General features: G+C 34.2%; 1 protein-coding gene across 5 annotated transcripts in view; it reads left to right on the forward strand.

Annotated features, from left to right (window-relative positions):
* VEGFC (vascular endothelial growth factor C) overlaps window positions 1-23,507 on the forward strand; it is a 133,497-nt gene that overhangs the window by 88,088 nt on the left and 21,902 nt on the right. For 2 of the 5 annotated variants that reach the window (XM_012468588.2, XM_012468589.3), the window contains exons 2-5: window positions 1,172-1,259; window positions 2,945-3,158; window positions 4,739-4,929; window positions 20,380-20,531. In XM_012468588.2, the coding sequence (XP_012324011.2) occupies window positions 1,257-1,259; window positions 2,945-3,158; window positions 4,739-4,929; window positions 20,380-20,531 (560 nt within the window). In that variant the 5' untranslated portion in view covers window positions 1,172-1,256. Of the gene's footprint in view, window positions 1-139; window positions 1,260-2,944; window positions 3,159-4,738; window positions 4,930-20,379; window positions 20,532-23,507 lie in introns of those variants that run through there. The other 3 variants (XM_012468585.3, XM_012468586.3, XM_012468587.3) reach the window with 2 other exon arrangements.

The raw sequence follows: 23,507 nt of genomic DNA on the forward strand, positions 1-23,507 counted from the left end.
CCAATCCTCCCACCCCCTGTTATCCCTCCCCTCCCCCCCCATCCCCCTGACAGGCCCCAGTGTGTGTTGTTCCCCTCCCTGTGTCCATGTGTTCTCATTGTTTAACACCCACTTATGAGGGAGAACATGAGGTGTTTGGTTTTCTGTTCTTGTGTCAGTTTGCTAAGAATGATGGTTTCCTGCTTCATCCTTGTCCCTGCAAAAGATATTGATTCATCCTTTTTTATGGCTGCATAGTATTCTATGGTGTGTATGTGCCACATTTTCTTTATCCAGTCTATCACTGATGGGCATTTGGGTTGGTTTCAAGTCTTTGCTATTGTAAACAGTGCCGCAATAAACATACGTGTGCATGTGTCTTTATAATAGAATGATTTATAATCCTTTGGGTATATACCCAGTAATGGGATTTCAGGGTCAAATGGTATATTCCTCAAGGATCTAGAAATAGAAGTACCGTTTGACTTTGCCCATTTTTCTATTGAAGCACCAGTTTATTTTTTCATTAGTATATTCTTGCAATATTTTAAGACTATTAGTTCATTTTCATCTCGTGTATATTGCAAATAATTTCCTACTTTGTTTGTAGTGTTTTCTGTCATACAAATATTTTCATTTTATTTTATATCCACTTTCAAAAGGCCTTTTTCAGCCTTAGAGTGAGTATAAGTATAATAACTTTTCTACTGTTTGTTTTTCCATTTCTTTATATTGCATTTTCCCTCTTGTGAATTTTATGCTTATGTTGTTCTCCAGCTGATCTGTTGGGGAACAGTGTTTTTTTCCTCATAGATGTAAATATTGTTATAGTTATTTCTTATTTCTGAGCTTTACAATACAAAAGTAATTTGTTTTCCTTAAAACTTCAAATAATACTTAATTGAAAGTCTCTGTCTGCCATCATCCCTTTCTTAAGAGTTTGGTGAATATCTACCATTATATTGTGTAAGGATGTTGTATTGCAGCTCCTCTTGCTAGACTGAACATGCAGGCCTGTTCTGGAAATTGGTGTGATCAGTCTAGGTTACAACCTGTCTTTAATCCCAGCTGACTTGTAGCGGAGAGTTCCAGGAACCTTCCAATCACACACAGTTCCCTATTGTTCCTTTTGTTCTAGGACTATTCAACAAACAGAAACAAACAAAAACTGATCTGTGACATTTTACTGCAGGTAACAGTGACCACAAATACACCTGTACACTGGCTTTTTCCAACATTATTGAGGTGTGACTGACAAATAAAAATGGTATATATTTATGGTATGTGATGTGATATTTTGCTGTACATATACATTGTGAAATGATGATCATGTTAACATATACATCTCCTCACATATTGTGTGATTTTTATAATCACTTTTACTTTTATAAATTTTCCCTTCAGTAGTAATCTTTTTAGATTCTGAAACACTTTTGAATTTTGTGTCATAAGTGAGATATTTTGGCAAATATAAACATTTAATTAAGAAAATGTGAGAGAATATTTTATAACTTTCATTTAAACTAAGATCTCCTCCTCACCCACACCCTTCACGTATTCAGTAGAATTCTATTTTATATAGTTGCATGGTGTATCAGGAATCATCCCATATATTTCAGAAAGTAATAGATTAATATAAGTGTTTTTCTAACATAGACCTATAGAGATTAAGTGACATACTCAAATCACACCATAAATGGTAGTGAAAGGGTAAACCCAACATTCATAGCCAATTTCATTATCTAATAGGAAGCAACACATTTTGTATTAAGAATTGTCTACCTTATTTTTAGGAGGCTCTGCTATAATAAGAAAATGAGATTAGATTATGTTTTTCACTATATAGTACAAAAATCACTTATATAGAATGACTTGGATTATAAAAAATAGAAGTGAAAAATACTTTTCATATTTAATAGGATTTCAATTTTAAGGCAAATATGTTAATTTTGTGCTTCAAAAATTAGAAAGGAAAAACTATAATTTGTTAAAATGTAGATTCTTCATCCATCCAAGAAACCATGGAGAGGTGGGGGACAGTTACCTGCATTTCTAACAGCTTGTTCATTGACTCCTAGTCCCACTAAACTTTGAGAACCAATGTCCAAAGTGTTTACTTATGTATTTATATTTAAAATCTGGGATAATCATGACAACATAAACAATTGATGTTGTATTTCACTTGGCAGATAGATAGAGCTATACAACTTTCCTTTTTCCAAATTCTAAAGTGTAATTTAGAAAAAAATTGTATTTATTTTTAAGATACAGTAACTACTAAAATATAATTTGAAATGTTCTACTTAAATGAGCACACTTATATATGCAGTTAGTTGTTAACAAGATGATTTAGTGTTCTCTGAACTATTTCATTTCTATGAAAGTGGTGTTAATCTTGATGACAAAATTTTCTTTGAAATATTGAGCGATTCTGCCAAAATAAAAATTTTACTGTGACAGTGTTGTTCAAATTCCTTTCTTCATGTGATTATTTGTTCTGAAATAGCCCCCATGAAAGTAGAATTCCTAATCTCAAGCATCCTGCTTAATTTTATTGTATTGTTGCTGGTAACTAAAAATGAAGCCAAGTATTAGGGCAGATTTCTGTGTAATTTTATCTCTTTAGTAGGGTGATACAAATGAAAAAAATTTCAAACTTAACAAATTGACCAATTACTTAAAAGACCTATGAATAAAACAAATAAGCTACTTTAAAATTATTTTATAATTGTATCACAAAATGTTTGTCCTAACAACAAAATGTGTATTTTAAATTGTTTTGGTTCATACAAATTAAAATATGGTTATAATTTTACCAAGGAAAGTGAAGCAATTTAGGAGTAATTAATAATACATTTGTTAGGGAACAGAGCATAGATAATACTAAAACTAACGGTTTTATAGTGCATTTGTTTCTAAATCCCTTAAACTGTTAAGTAATTGATCTTGCATTTTTCTTTGACAGGCTTATGCAAGCAAAGATCTGGAGGAGCAGTTGCGGTCTGTGTCCAGTGTAGATGAACTCATGACTGTACTCTACCCAGAATATTGGAAAATGTACAAATGTCAGCTAAGGAAAGGAGGCTGGCAACATAATAAAGAACAGGCCAACCTCAACTCAAGGACAGAAGAAACTATAAAATTCGCTGCAGCACATTATAATGCAGAGATCTTGAAAAGTAAGTATGAGAAAGAAAATGTATAGTAAGCCTTATATAACAAACCAGTGGAAGTTGCTAGCCTGGTTCTTTAACTTCAGTGTTTGTATCATTGAATGCACCTTTAGGGCGGAAAGCAAATAGAAAATAAAGAATTACTTCAAAATGCAACATTTTATGATTTCACTTTGCATATCAAGACCATTTCTTAAAATACAAGATAGATAGGTCCATGCATAACAACACACATTTTCAGGTGATAGCCATGGGAAAATTTTTAAACAGATAGCTGTATTTCACACACTATACCTGTTTAGTAACTTAAACATTGTTTATCTTATGAAATAATTATGTCTTAATTTTCTGTCTGATTTGGATTTAGAAACGCTTCATTTGAAATCACCTTTTCAGATGCCACTTGTTGCCTTGCTGCTTCATAGCTAACTGGCTCAGAGCGAGACTTAGCTAATGAGGTATCTAGCATAAAGCTTCACAAAAAAATGATCATGTTGCATACAATGTTATAGCATAAATTGGTGGGGTAGGACTGGGCACAGAGGCTCATGTCTGTAATCCAATCCTTTTGGGAGGCCAGAGTGGGAGGATTGCCTGAAGCCAGGAGACAGAGACCAGCCTGACCAGCACAGCAAGATCTCATCTCTATTAAAAAAAAAAAAAAAAGTTGGTGGAGTAATTTTAAAAAGTACTACCCTTCAGTTGGTAGCTCTTAATTGTTATAAAAGTTTGATATTGGAAAGCATTTTGAGGACAAAGGCAAACAAACAAAATGACTTCACAGTTGTATAACCAATAGTTTATGTCCTTTTCCAAAAATTCTCTTTTAGGGGAAATATGAGAGAAATAAACTAGTATACTTAGGACGTACATCATTTGTAATGCAGAATTTAAAAAGTCAACAGTATTATAGGTAAGCCACTAACTCATCAGAAACAAAATTTCAAAGGAAAGCTGAAAGGGATAAGAAAAATTGACTTGGCTGAAGAAAGTTAGTTCAGAATGAGTCCAGTTGGTGGAAAATAACCTTTCATTTCACGTGGCTACTGCCGTGAAATTATTCAAGGTTGCCAAATAGTCAATCTGAGAAGGATTTTGACTTGAACCTTAAACCATAGCTGTCTTCTCGTATGCAACTCAGTTTTAAAGAAAAATAAAATTATATTTTTATTTGCATTGAGAGCACAAAAATTGCCCATACTATAGAGAATTAACATGAGTATAAACATTCATATACTAGTATACTATAAACATTCATATATTAAATTACCATTTTCCTAAGAAAGGAAAACCAGATGTTAGTGTTGTGGGATATTGGTGTACTTTTAATAAAGCACAATCCTAATTTTGCTTATTGCCTGGCTATAGCAATGAGTTTTTTAAAGAAAATATCCTTAGCTGTTTTTTCAATGTTACATCATATTCTCATTCACAAGTCAACTTAGGATCCCATCAGCGGTCTCTTTAGTTATGTATTGTACTTAAATCTTAAAATCTGAAACTGAATGTGCATGACTTGCAGTTGCTGTGGGCTTTTTCCCTTGGTGGTTTCTGTAAAACTGACTGGCTTCCCTATGACTTGACAGGTATTGATAATGAGTGGAGAAAGACTCAATGCATGCCACGGGAGGTGTGTATAGATGTGGGGAAGGAGTTTGGAGCTGCAACAAACACCTTCTTTAAACCTCCATGTGTGTCCGTCTACAGATGTGGGGGCTGCTGCAACAGTGAGGGGCTACAGTGCATGAACACCAGCACAGGCTACCTCAGCAAGACGGTGGGTATTGCCCATTACTGCTACCTGCAAGAGCCCTCTCAGTCAGAACCTTTAACTTTGGGGATGATGTGCTTAAACTTCTGGTTGCTTTAAAGTAACTTGGTTCAACTCAGGGTCTCTTAGGTTTTCTTTGGGGAATGAAGTCAGTTTTTCAGTATTTTGTGTTTTTGACAATACAGTGTCACAAAGAAGGTAATTGATGCTTTGTCACTTTGCAAACTCTTCATATACTGGAGTCAAAGCCTCGTGAAGAAAACAATAAGTACACATATGTATGTGTATACATGTATGTGTGTGTGTGTTGATCTTGAAGAATAAACATTTTCATTTGGCAATAAAATACTTTTAAATGGTTAAGCTTTCTGATGGTGGAGATAATAGTGCAAAGTACATATTCAAAGTGTAAAATTTAATGCATGTGTTCTGTGAAACAGTGGAATAGTATTGAAATAAGCCATTTCATTGAACAAATTTATTGTCTTCCTTTTGAAAGCAAAGGAGATACCTCTGACACTAGATCTCAAATGTTTAAAAAAAACTGGGAAGTTGATCTCATTAAATGTTAAGCTTCTGATAACCAGGAAATGTCACTTAAGCTTGGGTGTGGATTAGGGCTTTTCAGACCAGGAGCATAAACCTGCTTTGTAGGTCTTACGTGGTAGAGGAGGCTGGCTGTGGAACATGCTTATGTGCTAGTGATAGCCATGGAGTGTTGTTTGAAACTGTGTGTACCCTGGTCTCTGCACAGAAATGATTGGAGGAGTCCAGTCCTGTGGGCTGGGCTGGAGCAAACTTATTCCAAAAGACAAAACTGTGGTTGTCCTAGTGGCCTTTCCAAGCTGTGGGAGTTAGACTAATATACATAAACCTGGCTAAATTCAGAACTGTTCTTTGACCTTGAGAATGAAAAACGAAATTGTTTGAAAGATGTGGTATTAGATTTGATTTGTATGAGGTGGCATGACAGAAAATTAACATTTCAATTTTATGCAAACTTTAGCTGATCTACATGGTATTCACTAATAAAACCTACTCTTATTTCAATATAAAATTAATAGAAATCAGAGTTAAGATTACTGTCTCGATTCCATGAACTACATTCTTTTCTGCTAGTTGAATATTTCTAAAATTGTAACTGTTACGATCATTTGGCCTCTAAGTTTGGAGACATTGTCTTATTCTACAACCCAAATTAATTGCTTTTTTTTTCAAAAATTGAGTTTCTTTATATTGTTCACCTACTTGATATGGAAACAAACCACTTTAGATTAAGACTTGCAAGAAGAAACAAAAAATAAATTATAAAGCTAAATTTTCCATTAAGCTTGCCTCTGCCTCAACTCTAAAAGTTAAAAAAAAAATAAAAAGTGATGCTTTGGGGCCTTCTTTCATTTCTCAGTATCACAGTTAGTTCAGCTTACCCAGATGCAGTTCTTTCTGATTATTTCCTAAAAGCACAGTAAAATAATTTAGTGTTCATTGCAACATGTATTCTCAAGGAAAACAGTTTGACTCTGAACATAGCCATGCATTTAGAAACTTTACCAGAAAAATGTATGGTTGTGGAAACATGATAATATTTCAGTGGTAGACAAAATTCTAATATTTTTAATAGACTAACATATTGGTCATAGCAAAAGTTATCCTTAGTTTTTATCCTCCCTGAATCTTTATCAAACAATAGTAAAATAAACAATAAGACATTATAGTTTTATATTTACTGTTCTAAATAAATTAATACTACTTGAACGGGTTTTGTTGGTATTAGGTGTTTATCCTATCATAATCCTGAAATCAAACAGTATTGCTTAAAATCCTCTAAGTTTTAGGACTACATACTTTTAAATAAATTAAACAGAAATATTTATGCCAAGCAGGTATTCTCTGAAAGGTAATATTCATTTTTAAAGCCTATTAATGTTTAAAATGTTTTTATATTCAAGCCAAACCCCTTAAGAGGAATTTTGATATACTGGGTCTCTTGGAAAAAAAAGTCATTTCCTTTTAAAGTTAGAGAAAATTAAATATGGATGATTTAGGAATTTCAATATACTATTTTTGGAATACTGTTAACAATGTGTATTTTAAAGTAATTCAGTTAAGCAACGTGATGTATTCTAGATTATGTTTGTAATATGGTATTTGATTTAAATCAAACAGTAAACCAAGGTACTTTGGATATTCTTTCCAACTAATGAAATAACTTTCTCTCTGCTCTTCCTCCTTCCATTTTCTTTCTTCCTAATCTTTTCTATAAATTACTTTCAAGCATGTTTTTTAAAAACATAGGTCTGGGGCTAGGCATGGTGGCTCATGCCTGTGGTTTTAGCTACTGAGGAGGCAGAGGCAGGAGGATTGCTTGATCCCAAGAGTTCAGGGCTTCAGTGAGCTATGATTGCACCACTGTACACCCAGCCTGGGTGACAGAACATGACCCTGTTTCAAAAACAAAAAAAGCCCACAGATCTGATGTCAGTCTCCAGCATAAAGGCCTTTCAGTGATTTCCATTGCTCTTAAGACAAAGATCTTTTGTAAAGGTGATATTTATTGTTACATCATAGTTGTACATATTTTGGGGGCATGTGTGATATGTTGATACCTGTACAAAATGTGTAATAATCAAATAACGGTAATTGAGATATCCATCACCTCAAACATTTATCTTTTCTTTCTATGGGGAACACTACAGTTCTTCTCTTGCAGTTTTGTTTTGTTTTTTAAATATACGTATGTTGTTCACTACAATTTCCCTGATGTACTATTGAATACTAAAACTTACTCCTTCTATTTACTTGTGTTTTAACCAACCACTCTCCATCCTGTCTACCCTTGCCCTTCTCAGCCTCTGATAATGAATATTCTTCTCTCTACCACTATGAGATCCACTGTTTTAGCTCCCATTAAGTGAGAACATGCAATATATTTAAGACCACATCTTTATCACAACCCGCAATCTCTGGCCTATACCCCCTCTTAAGCATCATCTAACATAACCTTGCTCTTGTGCTTCCAATGCTACAGGCTTCCTCCAAGTCCTGGGCATCATCCTGTTTCCTCTGCTCCTGGGCCCTAGTACACATACCTTTAAGTTAACCTGGCCTTCCAGTCTCCTCTTTCCTGAGGTGCTAGTTCTTCAGATCTCAACTTGGGCATTGAGTGGCTTCAGCAGGCCCTCAGGCAAGACTTTCTGACCTATTTAGATGAGGCCCAATATTTGTAGGAAATGCTTTATAGTTTCCCATACTTTAAAAATAGTATTTACCATAGCTTATAATCATATAGTTTATAATTATACAGTCATTATTACTTGATTAATGTCTCCCTCCTCCACAAAGGCAAAAACAGATCTGTTCACTAATTGGTGCACAAATTCCTTTTATTACCACATAAAATCTGTGGACCCTTACATGAGAACAAATGAAAATATAGACATAACCACAGCATTTTCTCCCACAGTTTTAGGGAGTTGCTTTGGTTCCCTGACCCCTAGCCTTTTTATGTTAAACCAGGCTTAAAACTGCTACCTTGAAGATTAATAATAATAAAATAGCTGATTAATTCACTTGTGTAATTTTCAAATAATGAATCTTTTTGCCAAACAAAAGATCATGCTGTCAATTTAGCTCGATCTTTTAAAAAGGCTGTTTCTGGAGAGGATCAGAAAAGATAACTATTTGGTACTGGGCTTAATTCCTGGGTGATGAAATAATCTGTGCAAAACCCCCCATGACATGAGTTTAACAAACCTTCACATGTACCCCCAAACCTAAAATAAAAGTGTGTGTGTGTATATATATACTTTTATATATAAAATAATATATAAATAAATAATATATAATAAAGTATATATGTAAAATAAAAGTATATAGATATGTTTATTTTACAGATAAGGGAGAAAATTATTCTTTATTCTTTCATTCAGTAGTTAATATGAGCAAAAGCCAACATTCTGTTTTTCTCACTATTGGTTGACCAAATAAATGCATACTTTACATATGGGCCAAATAGATAACAGGCATACCTTAGGTAAAATCTAAACTTGGAAAACAGAAAATCAGTGCATTGTTAATAAGCAAAGTAAATAAATTTAGTCTTTCATTAACCATTAGTGGTTTTCCTGTGACTATGGCATATTCATTTTCTGCATTGGTCTAATTAAGTGTCATATTAATCCAATGGGTATTAGAGTGAAAGTATTTATTCAAGGGTAAGTGTGTATGCTCAGTAGCCGAAAAATTGCCCTATCAAAGAGGGAGGCCTTGGAGAGGTTTAGGCTTTAGAAATTGCAAGGCTTGGCTGGGCACGGTGGCTTACACCTGTAATCCCAGCACGTTGGGACGCCAAGACGGGCAGATCTCTTGAGCTCAGAATCCAAGAGCAGCCAGGAGTGAAGCCCTGTCTCTCCAAAAAAGCATAAAAATTAGCCAGGCATGGTGTTGCAAGCCTGTAGTCCCAGCAATTCGGAAGGTAGCTGAGGTGGGAGGATTGCTGGAACCTGGAAGGCAGAGGCTACAGTGAGCAGAGATTGTACCACTGCACTCCAGCCTAGGTGACACAGCCAGACCCTGCCAAAAATGAAAAATAAGAAAGAACAGAAGTTGAGAGAGAGAGATAAAGAATAAAGAAAGGGAGAGCAAGAGAGAGAGAAAAAAAGAAAGAGAAAGAAAAAGAAAGGAAGGAAAGAAAAGGAGAAAAAGAAAGAAAGAAAGAAGGGAATGAAAAGAAAAAGAAAGAAAGGAAGGAAAGAAAGAAAGAAGGAAAGATTGCAAGGGGCCAAGGGTAAGATGAGTATTTAGTTTAAGCTGCATATAGGTGAAATAATTTTGCCCAGTATCCTCAGTACTTAAACATCAGATATTTGCTATAAGAAAATTTTCTACTTTAGATCACATGGAATCATTTCTTGCTGGATATCACGTCTTACACCTCCCAGCTTTGCAGAATTTAGGCTTACTTTTATAATAGATTTACAAAGTTGATATGAGTTTTCTCAGTTTCCTCCCAATCATCCGCTTGTTTAAAAAATCAGTATTTGCCTATGAAATTTCTGCAGTTTGTCTTGTTTTTTTGTTATTGGTTTACGTTGTTTTTTTAGTTTTTTTCTATCATTTTGATAGTCTTTATACTTGTAATAATCGCAATATTTATATATTCTTTAATACAGTCATTTTAAAATTTTATAGCATTAGTTATTTTGTCATTTTAACTTTTTAAGATTTGATGATTTTGAGAAGTAAAAATTTGTAGTTTATCAAAAACGTGGTATTTCTCCTGAGAATTCTGACCTAAGAGACCTTCTCTCTGAACTCTGTAAATTTCCTTGTGTTTTCTCATCTACTTTTTTTTTTTAACTTTCCCCAAACCTTTCTCTCCAGTCAGGCTTCTCTACTGATTTCTATACTGCCCACTCAACCTTGTGACTTGGCTTCCCTTGGACAGGTCAGTCTGTCTCACTGAACAGCTACAACCTATTCCATACCACCTCTCCCAAACAGGCAAGTAAGTGAATCCTATTCTTGTCCACTATTCTCTTAGTAAATGACATCATCATTCAACCCATTGGTCAAGCCAAGTTATTCTTCCTTTCACTAAAACTAATTGCTATTCAATCTACCTTGCAGACATCTCTAGGACTCATCCAGTGTCCTAGAGTCTTTCATTAACCATTGAAAGTGGTTAATGAAAGGACCCATCCAGTGTCTCCACACTGCTTATCCCACTCTGATCTAGGCCACATTTACCCCTCACCTAGACCATTTCTTTTGGACAAGCCTAATAACTGGTCTCCTACCTCCATTCTTCCTTTCCTCCAATCCATTTGTCACTTTTTAGCAGTGATTTTTTTTTTCTTTTCCAAATGGCAAGCCAGATACTGCTAAAAACTCCTCGATAACATTGCCTTATTGGGACGGAGCCAGCGTTCAACTAGTGGGGTGATAAGCTTGTCTTTTCTAATTGGTTTGTTCAGGCCAGCATCTTTTCAGATGGATTGGTACAAATGTTCTAAGTTGTTAGTGGTTTGAATAGAACTCTTTTTTCAGTCGATATCCATTAAACATAATTTCCTAGACCCTCAATGATCTGGATGCTACCTAAATGTCCAGCCTCAAATGCCAATGCTTTTCCCCACAAAAACTACTTACCACCAAGACCCAAATTCTTTTCACTTCTTGGATTACGTCAAGATCTGTCATCTCCAGCATTGCAATGCTTTACTCTGTGTTTAAAACATCTCCTTATACATGATCCCATATCTTTAGGCCAAACACGAATGTCACTTCGCGGACATTCTGTTGTGTGCTTCCAGAGCATCCTTTGTTGTCATATTTTAGCACTATTACCTTACCTGTCAGGTTGTTTTCTTTGTTTTATTCCTTAGGTTTTTGCTTTTTTTTTTGTTTCTTTGTTTTTTGTTTTTGTTTTTGTTTTTTTTTTTTGGAGATAGAGTCTCACTCTTGTCGCCCAGGCTGGAATGCAGTGGCACAATTTTAGCTCACTGCAACCTCTGCCTCCCAGGTTCAAGCAATTCTCTTGCCTCAGCCTCCCAAGTATCTGGGATTACAGGCCTGCACCACCATACCCAGATAATTTTTTCGTATTTATAGTAGAGACGGGGTTTCATCACGTTGGCCAGGCTGGTCTTGAACTCCTGACCTACCTCTGCCTTTCAAAGTGCTGGGATTACAGGTGTGAGTACTGCACCCAACCTTACTCTAAACTCCATGAAAGCAAAGATTGTGTTTGCTTTTTACACTGAAGAATAGCACAGTAGTTGACACATAGCAAACACTTGGAAATGAATAAAATGAAAACTTGAATAAAAAGAAACAAATTTGGGGTCTAAGGTCAAATTTTGAATATGATGAGTTGAAAGAGTCTGAATAGTGTTTAGGTGGAGATACCAGAAGGTTTGATATATAATTCTAAAATTCTGGAACAATGATTGGATCTTTAAGTATAGTTTTGGGAGGAAGCATCATACTAATAAATGTAATTTGAAGCCTGGTGTGGTTATTAATTCTTATTATTCATGTATCAGAAGAGAAGAGCAAACAATACCAAGGGAAAGCCAACATTCATCATTTGCTGTGCCCTGCATTTCTCTCTTTGATTTTGTATTATCATGCCCTTCTTTTATCCAAAGGATTTGCTTGTATATTTTTTTATAATATAAAGGATTTTTTCTTTTTTGAGACAGAGTCTCGCTCTTGTCACCCAGGCTGGAGTGCAATGGCATGATCTCAGCTCACTGCACCTCTACATCCTGGGTTCAATTGATTCTCCTGCCTCAGCCTCCCAAGTAGCTGAGATTATAGACCTACTACCACACCCAGCTAATTTTGTATTTTTAGTAGAGTGAGGTTTTACCATGTTGGCTAGGCTGGTCATGAACTCCTGGCCTCAAATGATCCACCTGCTTCGGCCACTTAATGTGCTGGGATTACAGGTGTGAGCCACCAAGCCCTGCAGATTATTTTAATTTAAATTTAGTTAGGCAAGTGCATATTCTACACCCATTATGTGGTGTTCACACTATGTACTGAAACCATACTGTGCACTAAGTGTAGGTGTACATTGATGTATAGATCCTGCCCTAATGGAAGTAACAAATAAGCAAGGGAATTCAACATTTATCAAGTAATTAAAAGTAATTTAAGTGTTGTGAAAGAAAAGTACAAAGGCTTATGGGAATACATATCTAGGCTGTTTACAAACCAAGGGAGAGTGAGGCATAAAATTCCTGAAAGCAGAAAGGCAGTGTTCCTACATTTTTACTAATATTCCAAGTTCTGAAAACTTGTACTAAAGTAGCACCTTTTCCTGAGTTTATTCAATATATTATATTATCAATGTAGTATGAATGGGAGTGTGTGACGATTTCCTTCAAATATAAAAGGAAGTTTCTTATTACTGTATTTTCTTAAGGTAAAAATTAAAAAAAAAAAAAAGACTTTCATTTTGTTAAAAGAGTTCCAGAAATACACACTTTTTAACAAAGCCACCAATTGGAACGATATAAATTGTAAGATCAGTGTACCTTAGGTAATGTTAAACTCAAGTTTTTTATAGATACTTCATAGAAATGTTTTTTGTGGAGCTCAATGAAGGACAGGTTACCAGAAAGGGTGAGGAAGCCAGCTGTTCCTTGAAAAGTAAAAACACATGCACTGAGCATTCCAAAGTGTACCGATCAACAACTGCTTCAAAGTCCTCCACACAAATATCTGAGTGACTTTGAAAAGTTAAGTAGATTGGATGTCTTTTTGACCTCTTTCATAAACATACACTTTGAGTATATTTTCTTATGAGAATCTGATATTTAAGAGATGCAACCAAAAAGTGGAAAACTAATTGTGCAGGAGTAAAAGTATTTGGTGATGGAAGCAGAAGCAGAAGAAAGTCATCTGCTTTTGAGGCACACATTTGGATTAAAAAGTTGCTTGAATGTTAGTATTTACCTTGTATATTTTACTGAATCTAGGAAATAATAAAGAAAACAACTTCATCTATGGAGCCTCCTTGAAACTGGTGTGGTTAAACAAAGCTCAAGAAACTAAAGATTCTTTGCTGTGTTCATTCGTGCTAGACTAAAGAAGTCAGTTTAACCTGGAAGCTAGGTTGCTATGAGCTAATTCTGATATACAGGAGCAGCATTATTTTAAATTCTGCATTGCCATCTTTTAAAAAAAAAGAGCTACTTCTTTTTCATTACTTTGTAAAGCAATGATATGAGCATGCATATTAGTAAAGACATGCTCAATTATATTTAAGGAGAATGTTTTATAAAATTTTACAGCAAAAAATATTTAAACCTATGTAAAATAAGCAACTATATAATGAAACTTAGAAGTGTTATTTGCACCACAGTCAGAGATATTTCTTCCGTTAATTAAACAGAATACTGCATCAGTCTGGAAGATTAATTTATTACATTCCTATGTACTCAGCACGTGGAACATGATTTGCACTGTATCTTTAGCAGGTTAATAGTTGGCAAGCACAGTTGTTGGAAATGAGGTTCTATCCTGGTGTGGAAAAAGAACTCTATACCAGTGCCAGTTATCAGAAGTTTCTTTAAGACTAACATTTGCCTTAAGAACATAATGAATGCATCTGTGAAAAATACCACTTTTTTTTCAGCCCAAGGTACAATGAGATTCACATATTTTATTCAGTATTTCTAAAACTATTGAATTGAGGTTTTTATTTTAATTGTGGTACTGTATATACATTTTATGCATAACAATATGTTAAAATTAATTCAGTACGAGATTTAAATCTGTTAGACTATCTGTTATTCCATATTCTTTCCCAAACCCAATTTAAGTTCCATAGACCTTTTATAGCTGGCCATGTAGTTGCAACCCTAAGTCAAAATGCTAAGACCTTTTCCCATTTTGGGGATTATTTCTTTAAATGTTGTGTAGCTTTAAAATCTGATTTTACAGTTTTTAATCAGATTCTTCTTGGGGGTACATTTAGCTGTACTTAATAGACTGAAGTTTAGAATATTTACATTTAAATTAAATATGGTAGAAAGATTTGTTCTGAAGAGAAACTGGTTATATTTAAGATATAATGAGTTTTAAAGGAAGGCTTTTTTTGTGTGTCATATTTGTATCCACACAAACATTACTTTAGAATTTGGTACTAAATTATAACTCAAGATCTTCTCAGTAAGGAAATTCTACACCTTTTTCTTGAATAGCCTGCAAGATAAGTACAATTAGGAATTGTTGCTTTACAGCCGTTGCTATGCGGTATAAACAATCTATTGTTTCAAAATGTGGCTTTATTTGAAGTCCATTCTTGTTGGTGAGAATTGACTATTAAATATTCCTGTTAAAGAATGCCAGTAGATTATAGCTGGGAACCTCTCAGTTGGAAACACTTACCACTTCCTCTTGTTTATTGTAGTTTTAAAGAATGTACAGTCAGATTTTTTTTTCAGTTTCCAACCTTGCTTAAATGCCTTTTTTTTAATATGTCCTTTTGATCTTCTCCTTAACCGGCAGTTGATATTTCATGCCTAAAGTATATATCAGTCTCCATAATGAATTGTATAATTAAAACTTTTTGTGTGTCCTACATTGGACAGAAGTTAATATTATTTATTGTTCCAGAGCAATTTGCTTCATTGTATAGAACTGTTTTAGAAAAATTATAATTTCAAAATATCAAATTATAATGGATTATATTATCAGTTAAATATATTATCAATCAGTATTTACTAAATAAACATACATACTTGGAATTATTAGCTAGTGCTGGACATAATACATAAATTTTACATTCTGTAAACTTAAATGTAGAACAGAAAATACTATTATATACACAATAAAGCACAAATAGTCTGACAATAGTATTGTGATTCATGTTTTATTAAAACAAAACAATCTACTTACTGTTTCCAACATTGATATGTTTGGCTAGATCTAAACTCTTTTGAGAGAAATTCTAGGTACTGTGTTAGTTCAGATTGTTATTTAATGGAAAGAACAAATTGCATTCTAAGTTAAACTTCAGTGTTTATGGTAAACTATTTGGTATTTGAGAAATTTTACCATAGTATCTCTCTCTCTCTTTGTGTGTATATTTTTTCTCATTCACCCTCACTGTGAGGTTTCTTTTTTTGTAGAAACAGGATTTTACCAAGTTGATCAGGCTGGTCTTGAACTTCTGACTACAAGTGATCAGCCCACTTCAGCCTCCCAAAGTGCTGGGATTACAGGCATGAGCCACCACTCCTGGCCCTCACTGTTAGGTTTCTGATCAGCTGCATAGGGGCAAGGTCAATATTGATGACTGTTATCCTGAGATTATAGCAAGGAGCTTGGTATCATGTAGGTACTCAATAAATAGTTATTGAAAACTAAACAAGAAAAGATTATAAATAAAAATGATAAAATTTCTATTTCAGAAATAGAAAATTCCAGAAATTATAATTTCTGTATAAATAGAAGTTATAAAATCTGGAATTTTAACAAAAATGTAACTCAATTTTGGCTGATATGAATGATGATAAAGGAGAAGAGGAAGAAGAGGAGGAAGAGAAATTCAAACACTACACTGAAATCACCATTATTTTTACCCACTTTATAGATAATGAAATGGAGGCTTAGGGAAGTTAGGTAATTTTTCCAAGTCACAGAAATAGTAAATTGCACATCCACAACTCTGATTAAAGTGTGTATCTCAAGACTAAGCTCTTGTTTATTCTTACATATTTAGGGGAGTCATGAAGTTGCCAGTGATTTGAAAACAATATGTATTTATTTTGGGATGGGGACATACGAGTTTATAATGCATTTCTAATTATTATTTTTTAAGTTAAAAAAATGTATATTTCCTAAGCACATACTATCTAATTAGGAAAAAAGCTTATGGACATTCTTAGTAACACAGGGATTAAATATAGCTATGTAGAATTCACAAAGGGCTCTGTAAACAAAAAAAAAATAGAATTTACTATATTTACTGAAAAGGCAGTGGAAACTGTAATCATTTCTAAATGATTATAAAATGATATATCAAAATTTATCTAAATGATAAATAAAAGTAGATCAGTATACACACATGAGACCAGTACAGAAAGAATTTGAAAAATTAAAGAGGCTTCTTTAGTATGTGACAAGAGCTAGTATAGATAAAATTATGTCTTAATACACACCCAGACGGCATACTCCCAGTAGATGTTACTAATTTTCCTGAAGTTGGTAGATGAATAAAACTCAACTATCAAGACTCTTTCTACTTTTAATGTTATCAGAGGTATCTTTCTCTGGACGCTTAACTTTTTTTCGTGGTGGTGTCATCAAGTAGCAGGTCAAATTTGGGAACACAAGATGTGTTTCAAGAGAAGAAAAAAATTTTAACTTTAATTTTCAGTCTCTGTTTTTTTTGATAAAATTAATTGAATTCAGCCTGCCAGTTGCTACTTAGACACATAAAAGAGAAATGAGACATCAGTTATTAAGATTTTGATTTTCTTTATTCCTTTATTTTGTTTTTTGATTTCCTTTATTTCCTTTAGTTAATCTGCAACAAAATTTTTCTCTCCAACTGTACTTCCATTTTACTACTTATACAAGTCTTCAACTTGGAGGAAAAGACAGTTTTCTCCAAACAGTGATTTGGTTTTAGTGCCATTTTATCTGCCTTCTTATCCTTTTAGTCAGTGTATTAAGAAATACATTTCTTGCAGCCTTTGAAAGCATGGAGCCACACTTAATTTTCCGGGAAGATGATTTCTTAATGTGAATTAACTATTCTTCATCTCACCAGAACATTCTTCAAAGCCTCTGTTCTGGAATTCATGCTTGGTACCCATGGGTGGATCCTGATTTGTGAATATTATCCACCCAGGCATCATGAAGTTTCTCCATAATCACTGATCTTGCTCACTGCAATCTGTCTACTGTTTGGAAAACAGGCTGGGGTGGAATCTGGAAGGGCAGCCATCAGTGGGAGCAGGAATCATTCTGCAAAGGGTTTAGGGGTGGGAAAACATAAATTCTTTTGTTAGTTATCTCAAATAGTGCCTTACCTTCACTATCAGGCTCTATCCTGTCTGGTTTCACTGGAGACAATGCCAAATTCTGCGGTGCTTACTTATTACTTTGTTTTCGAATTGCTATAAAGGAATATCTGAGACTGGGCAATTTATAAAGAAAATTGGTTTAATTGGCTTATGGTTCTTCTGCAGGCTGTACAGGAAACATGTTGCTGGCACTTGCTCAGCTTCTGGTGATGCCTCAAGAAGCTTGCAATCTTGGTGGAAGGGGGCGCTGGTGTGTCACATGGCCAAAGCGCAAGAAAGAGAGGGAAGGGAGGGATCCCAGACTCCTTCAAACAACCATCTTTGGCATGAACTAACAACAAAATCTCACTCCTTACCAAGAGGGTGGTGCTAAGCCATTCATGAGGGATCTGGTCCCATAACCCATTCATCTCTCACCAAGTTCCACCTCCAAAATTGGGAATCACATTTCAACAGGAGATTTGGAGGAGACACACATCCAAACCATATCAGATTACAAACACTGTGTGTGTAAGCAAAAATGTTTCTGCTGGCTGGAGCCACTGGACCCCTTTCCCTCTAGTCACATGGACCACCTCTTCTTGTCCCTCCATCCCCACCGCTCCTTCCTTCCTGCAGCCCCTGTCCTGCCACAGCCCTTGGAACCACATTGGGTGCTGGTTATCTCCTCTCAATTCTTGTTATATTTGATTTCCCAGAAACATGTGGCCCTGTGACCACACACACCTGTTTGAAACTCTCCCCTCTTTCTCTGGCACCCCTTGGTCTGACAGTCTCCCCTCCTGATGCTCCATCATTGTTCTGCTTCTTCCCAGACATATTCACTAGTTCTTCGCACCTCATAGATGTTCCTGTGCCCAGGTTTCTATTCTTAGACATTTTTCTCTTTTCATTTAGAGTGCTCATCAAGTAATCTCATCAGTGTCCAAGACTTCAATTACAGCTTAAATATTAATGAGTTTTCAGTGGCTCTCCTAAGCTCCAGATACATATGTGTGACTGCCTACTAGACATAAATTCTTCAGTATACCTTCCTACCATCTACATTATTACAGGGCTTAAATAAGCAAATTATGAATTATACAAATATAAAAATTAAATAATTGTATAAATTTATTAAAAATTGCTTCTTTTAAAAACCACTTTATGTCTTCTATAGTGCTAGTTCTTAATGTAGATTCCATAGATGTCTTAAGAGATAGAAAAATTATAGCTTATGAAGACACTGCAGAATTCTCTCTTAAAATAGGTATATATAGTGCAAAGAATTACTGCCATTGCAGCATTTCACCTAATCAAAGATTTCATCCAACCTGTATAAACGAATTTCTTCTTAGAGAAGAAACTGGCCAAAATCGTAATAGTGGCATATGCTGAGGTCACATGGTGAAGTTATCCATGCAGAATAGGCAATATTGTGAAGAATACTTAGAATCTTGAGAATTTATACAAATAATAATAACTTACATCTATATAGCAAATAATGTACATATGATATTCATTTAGTTTATATAATCTTTATAACAATTCCAAGAATAATGAGTCAGATGTTATCCTCAGTTTACTGATTATCAGAGGAAAATACAGCTTGAAGAAGTTAAATGAATTTTCCAAATTTATGCTACTTATGAATGGGAGAGCTAATAAAAGCCTCCTGTCTGGGTGTAACCCTGTACCTATTTCTTCTAAAGTATATTTTTCTTATCCTAAGAAAGTAGCTAAACTTTTAAATGAATATGTAAGGAATACAACTTGAATGAAGACAATGTGCATTTTATAATTTAGATATTTCTGTATTTCATTGTTCAGAATTCATTTTAAAAGTCTGCTTGTTGGTGTGGACAAAATTGGCAACTAATCTTATCCCGTACATATTTTCAATGGTCTTCAGCTGATGGCGTGAAATTTCAGCAAGGCCCAAGTCACAAGCCTTTGAAGTTTGTCATCTTTTTTACCACTGCTCAGATTGTCATAAAGATACCAAGTAATATGTGGATCAATTATAGTTGAATGACTACAAGTTGATCTTTTTACTGGTAATAATTTAGAATTTAAGAACCCTAGGAATTTAAATCTACTTAGTTTTACTTAATCAATGATGTATTTGTGTATTTAATTTAAAACATTGTTTTTGGAGAAGAAAGAGAACAAATAAAGTTCTTCACCATAAATAAGGCATTCAGGAGACCAGTTAAACTATATCTTGACTGTCATTCAGAATTGTGTTAAATGCTCTACCTTATTTTAAGCTCATTATTTTCATAATGCCTTTATCAAGATAGCAGAAACATGGCTTTATCTATTAAATTATAAATGTGTTTTATTTTCCTTTAAACATAATCTGTTTATAAGAGATCTGAGAAATGTAAAACTACATCAAAGTAGAAATTTAATGAAAATTAACTTTACATCTGTGTAATTTATGTCTATGTATTCAGTTTATTTAAAGTAAGACATAACCAAGAATTTCTCGGTTGTCCAGCCAATAGCTTTGCTCTTAAATCACAAAGATGTTTCTGTGTGTGACACTTTTTAAATCCCTGGAGTATTTTAAATGTTCATATCAAAGTATCTATAACTCTGAAACAGTTCTTTTTTTTTTTTTTTTAACACATTGGTCTGTCACGTCTCTGCTTTGTAATCAGTAGTTGGTTATCCTAATTCTAATACGCTTCATAACTAGTGACATAAGATAAACATATGGAGTATACATTACTCTGATAAAAGATACTGGTTAGGAGCAAGACAGTTTTTACTTTGTAATCATATAAAGCTTAGTGTCCTCCATACGTTATGTGACACTGCTTATATAGAGCAAATCTCACTCTTTTTTGGACTCCAGTATTTACCATAAAAGTGCTTTATAGCATCTATATAATTTTTTCTTCTTTTTGTCCCTTCTTTGTAGTTATTTGAAATTACAGTGCCACTCTCTCAAGGCCCCAAGCCAGTAACAGTCAGTTTTGCCAATCACACTTCCTGCCGATGCATGTCTAAACTGGATGTTTACAGACAAGTTCATTCCATTATTAGACGTTCCCTGCCAGCAACACTACCACAGTGAGTATGAATTAAATCTATTTTTTTTTGCATCCTCTACTAATACTAGATTATTTTCAAGTAAACATAAGTTTATTGAAATAACCTTTGTGAAATTTACTATAATATACTCTGCTTTAAATACAAAACAAAGACAAAATTTTGTGTAGTATACCTTGAAAATAAACTGAAAATTACAAATCAGTGGGAAGCCCATTTTATAGGCAAAGTAATTCATAATATAAAAGAAGTATGTCTGTAGAATAAAACACATTCTACTAGTGTTCATAAAATATCAGTGAGGTAGCTTAATTAACATTTATGAAATCAGGTATGCTAACTCATAAATCATGTTAAAGCTCAAAACATTTCAGCTTTGATAAGATTTTAGCCCAAAACAAAAAGTAAATATAAATAATTTTATATCTATTAGCATTCAATTGCTTTCTTCAATCTCAAATACAAAAATGTATATCTATGTTTCTTATTTCAGCAAGATTTGAATAGTGAGATAGTTCTTAATTACTTGAAAAAATTTCTCTTAGTATCATTTAAAATTGACATTCAAACCATCATTTGTTATTCAGGTTTCCTTTCCATCCTATTTTTTTTGGAGGGGCAGATGGCAGCATATACTTCATGTGATTATATAGAAGAACTCAGATGGAGCATCGTGTTCTGACCCTGTGAATAGCTGATAATGAATTAATATGTATTGCCACCTAAGACCTGAGAACTTTCTGCCCCAAAGTAGGGATGCAACCCTTTGTTCCTTAGGATATCTAGTGCATAGGGATGAAACTTACATAACTCCAACATTTGTTACATATATTTACATAAATTGATTCAAAAACATATATATTATAAAAAATTTAAGAAAACCTTGCATTTTTAAAAGACTCAACAGAAAATGTAATATGCAAACCATGGTCTTCCACACTGAATCACTTTGTACTGCTCTGCTTAGTGTGGCTGATAGGGGGATCCCTGGTTTGTCTAGGGACAGTTTAGGAAAACCTGGAGGACATCCTAGTTTGACTGACAGAGATCTGTCCCCTTTTATGTGAGAAAGAGAAGATTTTACATTTGTGAATAAATTTATGCTGATACTAGCAAGAGACTACTACCACCTGAACTAAAGAGGATGCCATATGTGCAGTTTCAACCCTGCAGGCCTGAGAGTTCTGTTCATCTTCCTCAGTCCTGTGGAGAAACCCTCAGCGACTCATACATTCTGAAAGCTTTAGCCATTATCTCCATACTCATGGTTTCCAAAATTATATTTGAAGATCTACCCATACTTTTGACTTACAATATTTTATCTAAATCTATCTTCTATTGCCATGTTTGTAATTATATTAGGTATAAGTACAAAGAGAAAGATTTGTTAAATCCTTTATTTCTACATTATTCATGGCAGTGTATTCTTATTTTCTTTGAGGCCTTGAAAACACAGAGTTGTCATTACTTCTTCTATCCCATCTAAACACGATTGATTATTTTTTTTGCAGGAGAGGGAGATATGTGTTCCAAACTAAAGTTATATTTCATTTCCATCACTGCCGTATCATCCTCTGCGTGTCTCTGATTTAATGCAGTGATATTAATACTAGTTTTCAAGCATCAAGTCTTTCTCCTGTTGTATAATGTCACTGTTTTATGAAGCTTAAAAGGCATCATTTCCTTCATCTCATCAGAAACAGTGACTTTCAATTGCTCAAAGAACTGAGCACAGATTTTTCACCATTCTTTTCTGGTGTCAGCCTTGCTTTCTTGTTTTGTCTTCCATTATTCACCCAGTCTGCGTTTCACCAAGTCCGATTCCCGGAACGCCAAGCTCATTTCCTGCTCTGTATCTTATTTCTATGCTGGCACTAGCTTCTTTTCTGCCTTTCCAAAGCCCTTTCCATTTCTCAGAGTTCAGGAGTTCAGATAAAGGTCTTTCTCCTGCATTTGCCTTTTCCAAATACCACAGCCACCTTTGCTTCTTGAATACCCATAGCACTTACTGGATTAACTCATCCTCACATGGCTTTATCAGGGTTTGCAAATGTTGCATGTGGAACTGGATTTTGAGAATGTTTCCAGGAAGTTATGTCCTCTGCACTCAGCTAACAACACACAAAAAAGCTTGAGCTGTTCCTGTGCCCTCAGCCCTTTACCTGCATTGTATGTCTGATTAAACCCTTAAAAAATTCATCTAGAAGGTCAGCAGCAGCATTTGCCTTATTTTACAGATGAAGGAGGAAATCACACTCCAAAGCTGTCAGCTAAGCAATTGTACATTAATGCTTGTAAAATAAAATAACTGATTTGTCTGGATGTATTTTATAGCATTTGCCATGTTTTCATAAATACTTATTCATATAACCACTATCCTATACATTATTTGAGGTCATGAAGAGACAGGAAGCTACAGCAAAAAGAGCCTGAATCTTAGAGTAGGCCATATATGATTCTGAATTCAGATTTGCCACTCATTCATTTTTTGTGATTGGGTAGGTGTTTTATGTCTCTGAAATTCTGTTTCTTTACATATAAACTGTAAAGATGTAAAGAGGATTGAATGAAGTACTGAATGCTTACGCAATGTTTAGCAGAGTGTCTGGTATCCAGAAGGTAGTCGTTAAAGGGCAGATTTATTATTACCATTAATATCCATGTCTGATTCATTTCCTCATCCATGTGTTTTCAGTATTTTTGAAACCACTATCTACAGTAAGAAATACATTTTATATTCCAAACCAGGATGTATGTAGTATATATATACACACACACACACAAATCGATATTAAAGAGTTTTAAATTAGACAACCAGATAACTTCATATATAATTAGTTATGTATAAATATTAAATTAAAACAAATTGTCATTTAAAAATATTTTCCTTAATTATAGTGCTGCTCAAGCTTTCTCATTATCACAACTCCAAGGATCCTTTTACAATTTTTTTTCTAATCACTCTCCCACTAAAATTTTAATATCATAAATGTACTC

Source organism: Aotus nancymaae, unplaced genomic scaffold (assembly GCF_030222135.1).
Source record: "Aotus nancymaae isolate 86718 unplaced genomic scaffold, 86718_ANA_hifiasm-v0.15.2.pri h1tg000115l, whole genome shotgun sequence".
Taxonomy (NCBI): Eukaryota; Metazoa; Chordata; class Mammalia; order Primates; family Aotidae; genus Aotus; species Aotus nancymaae.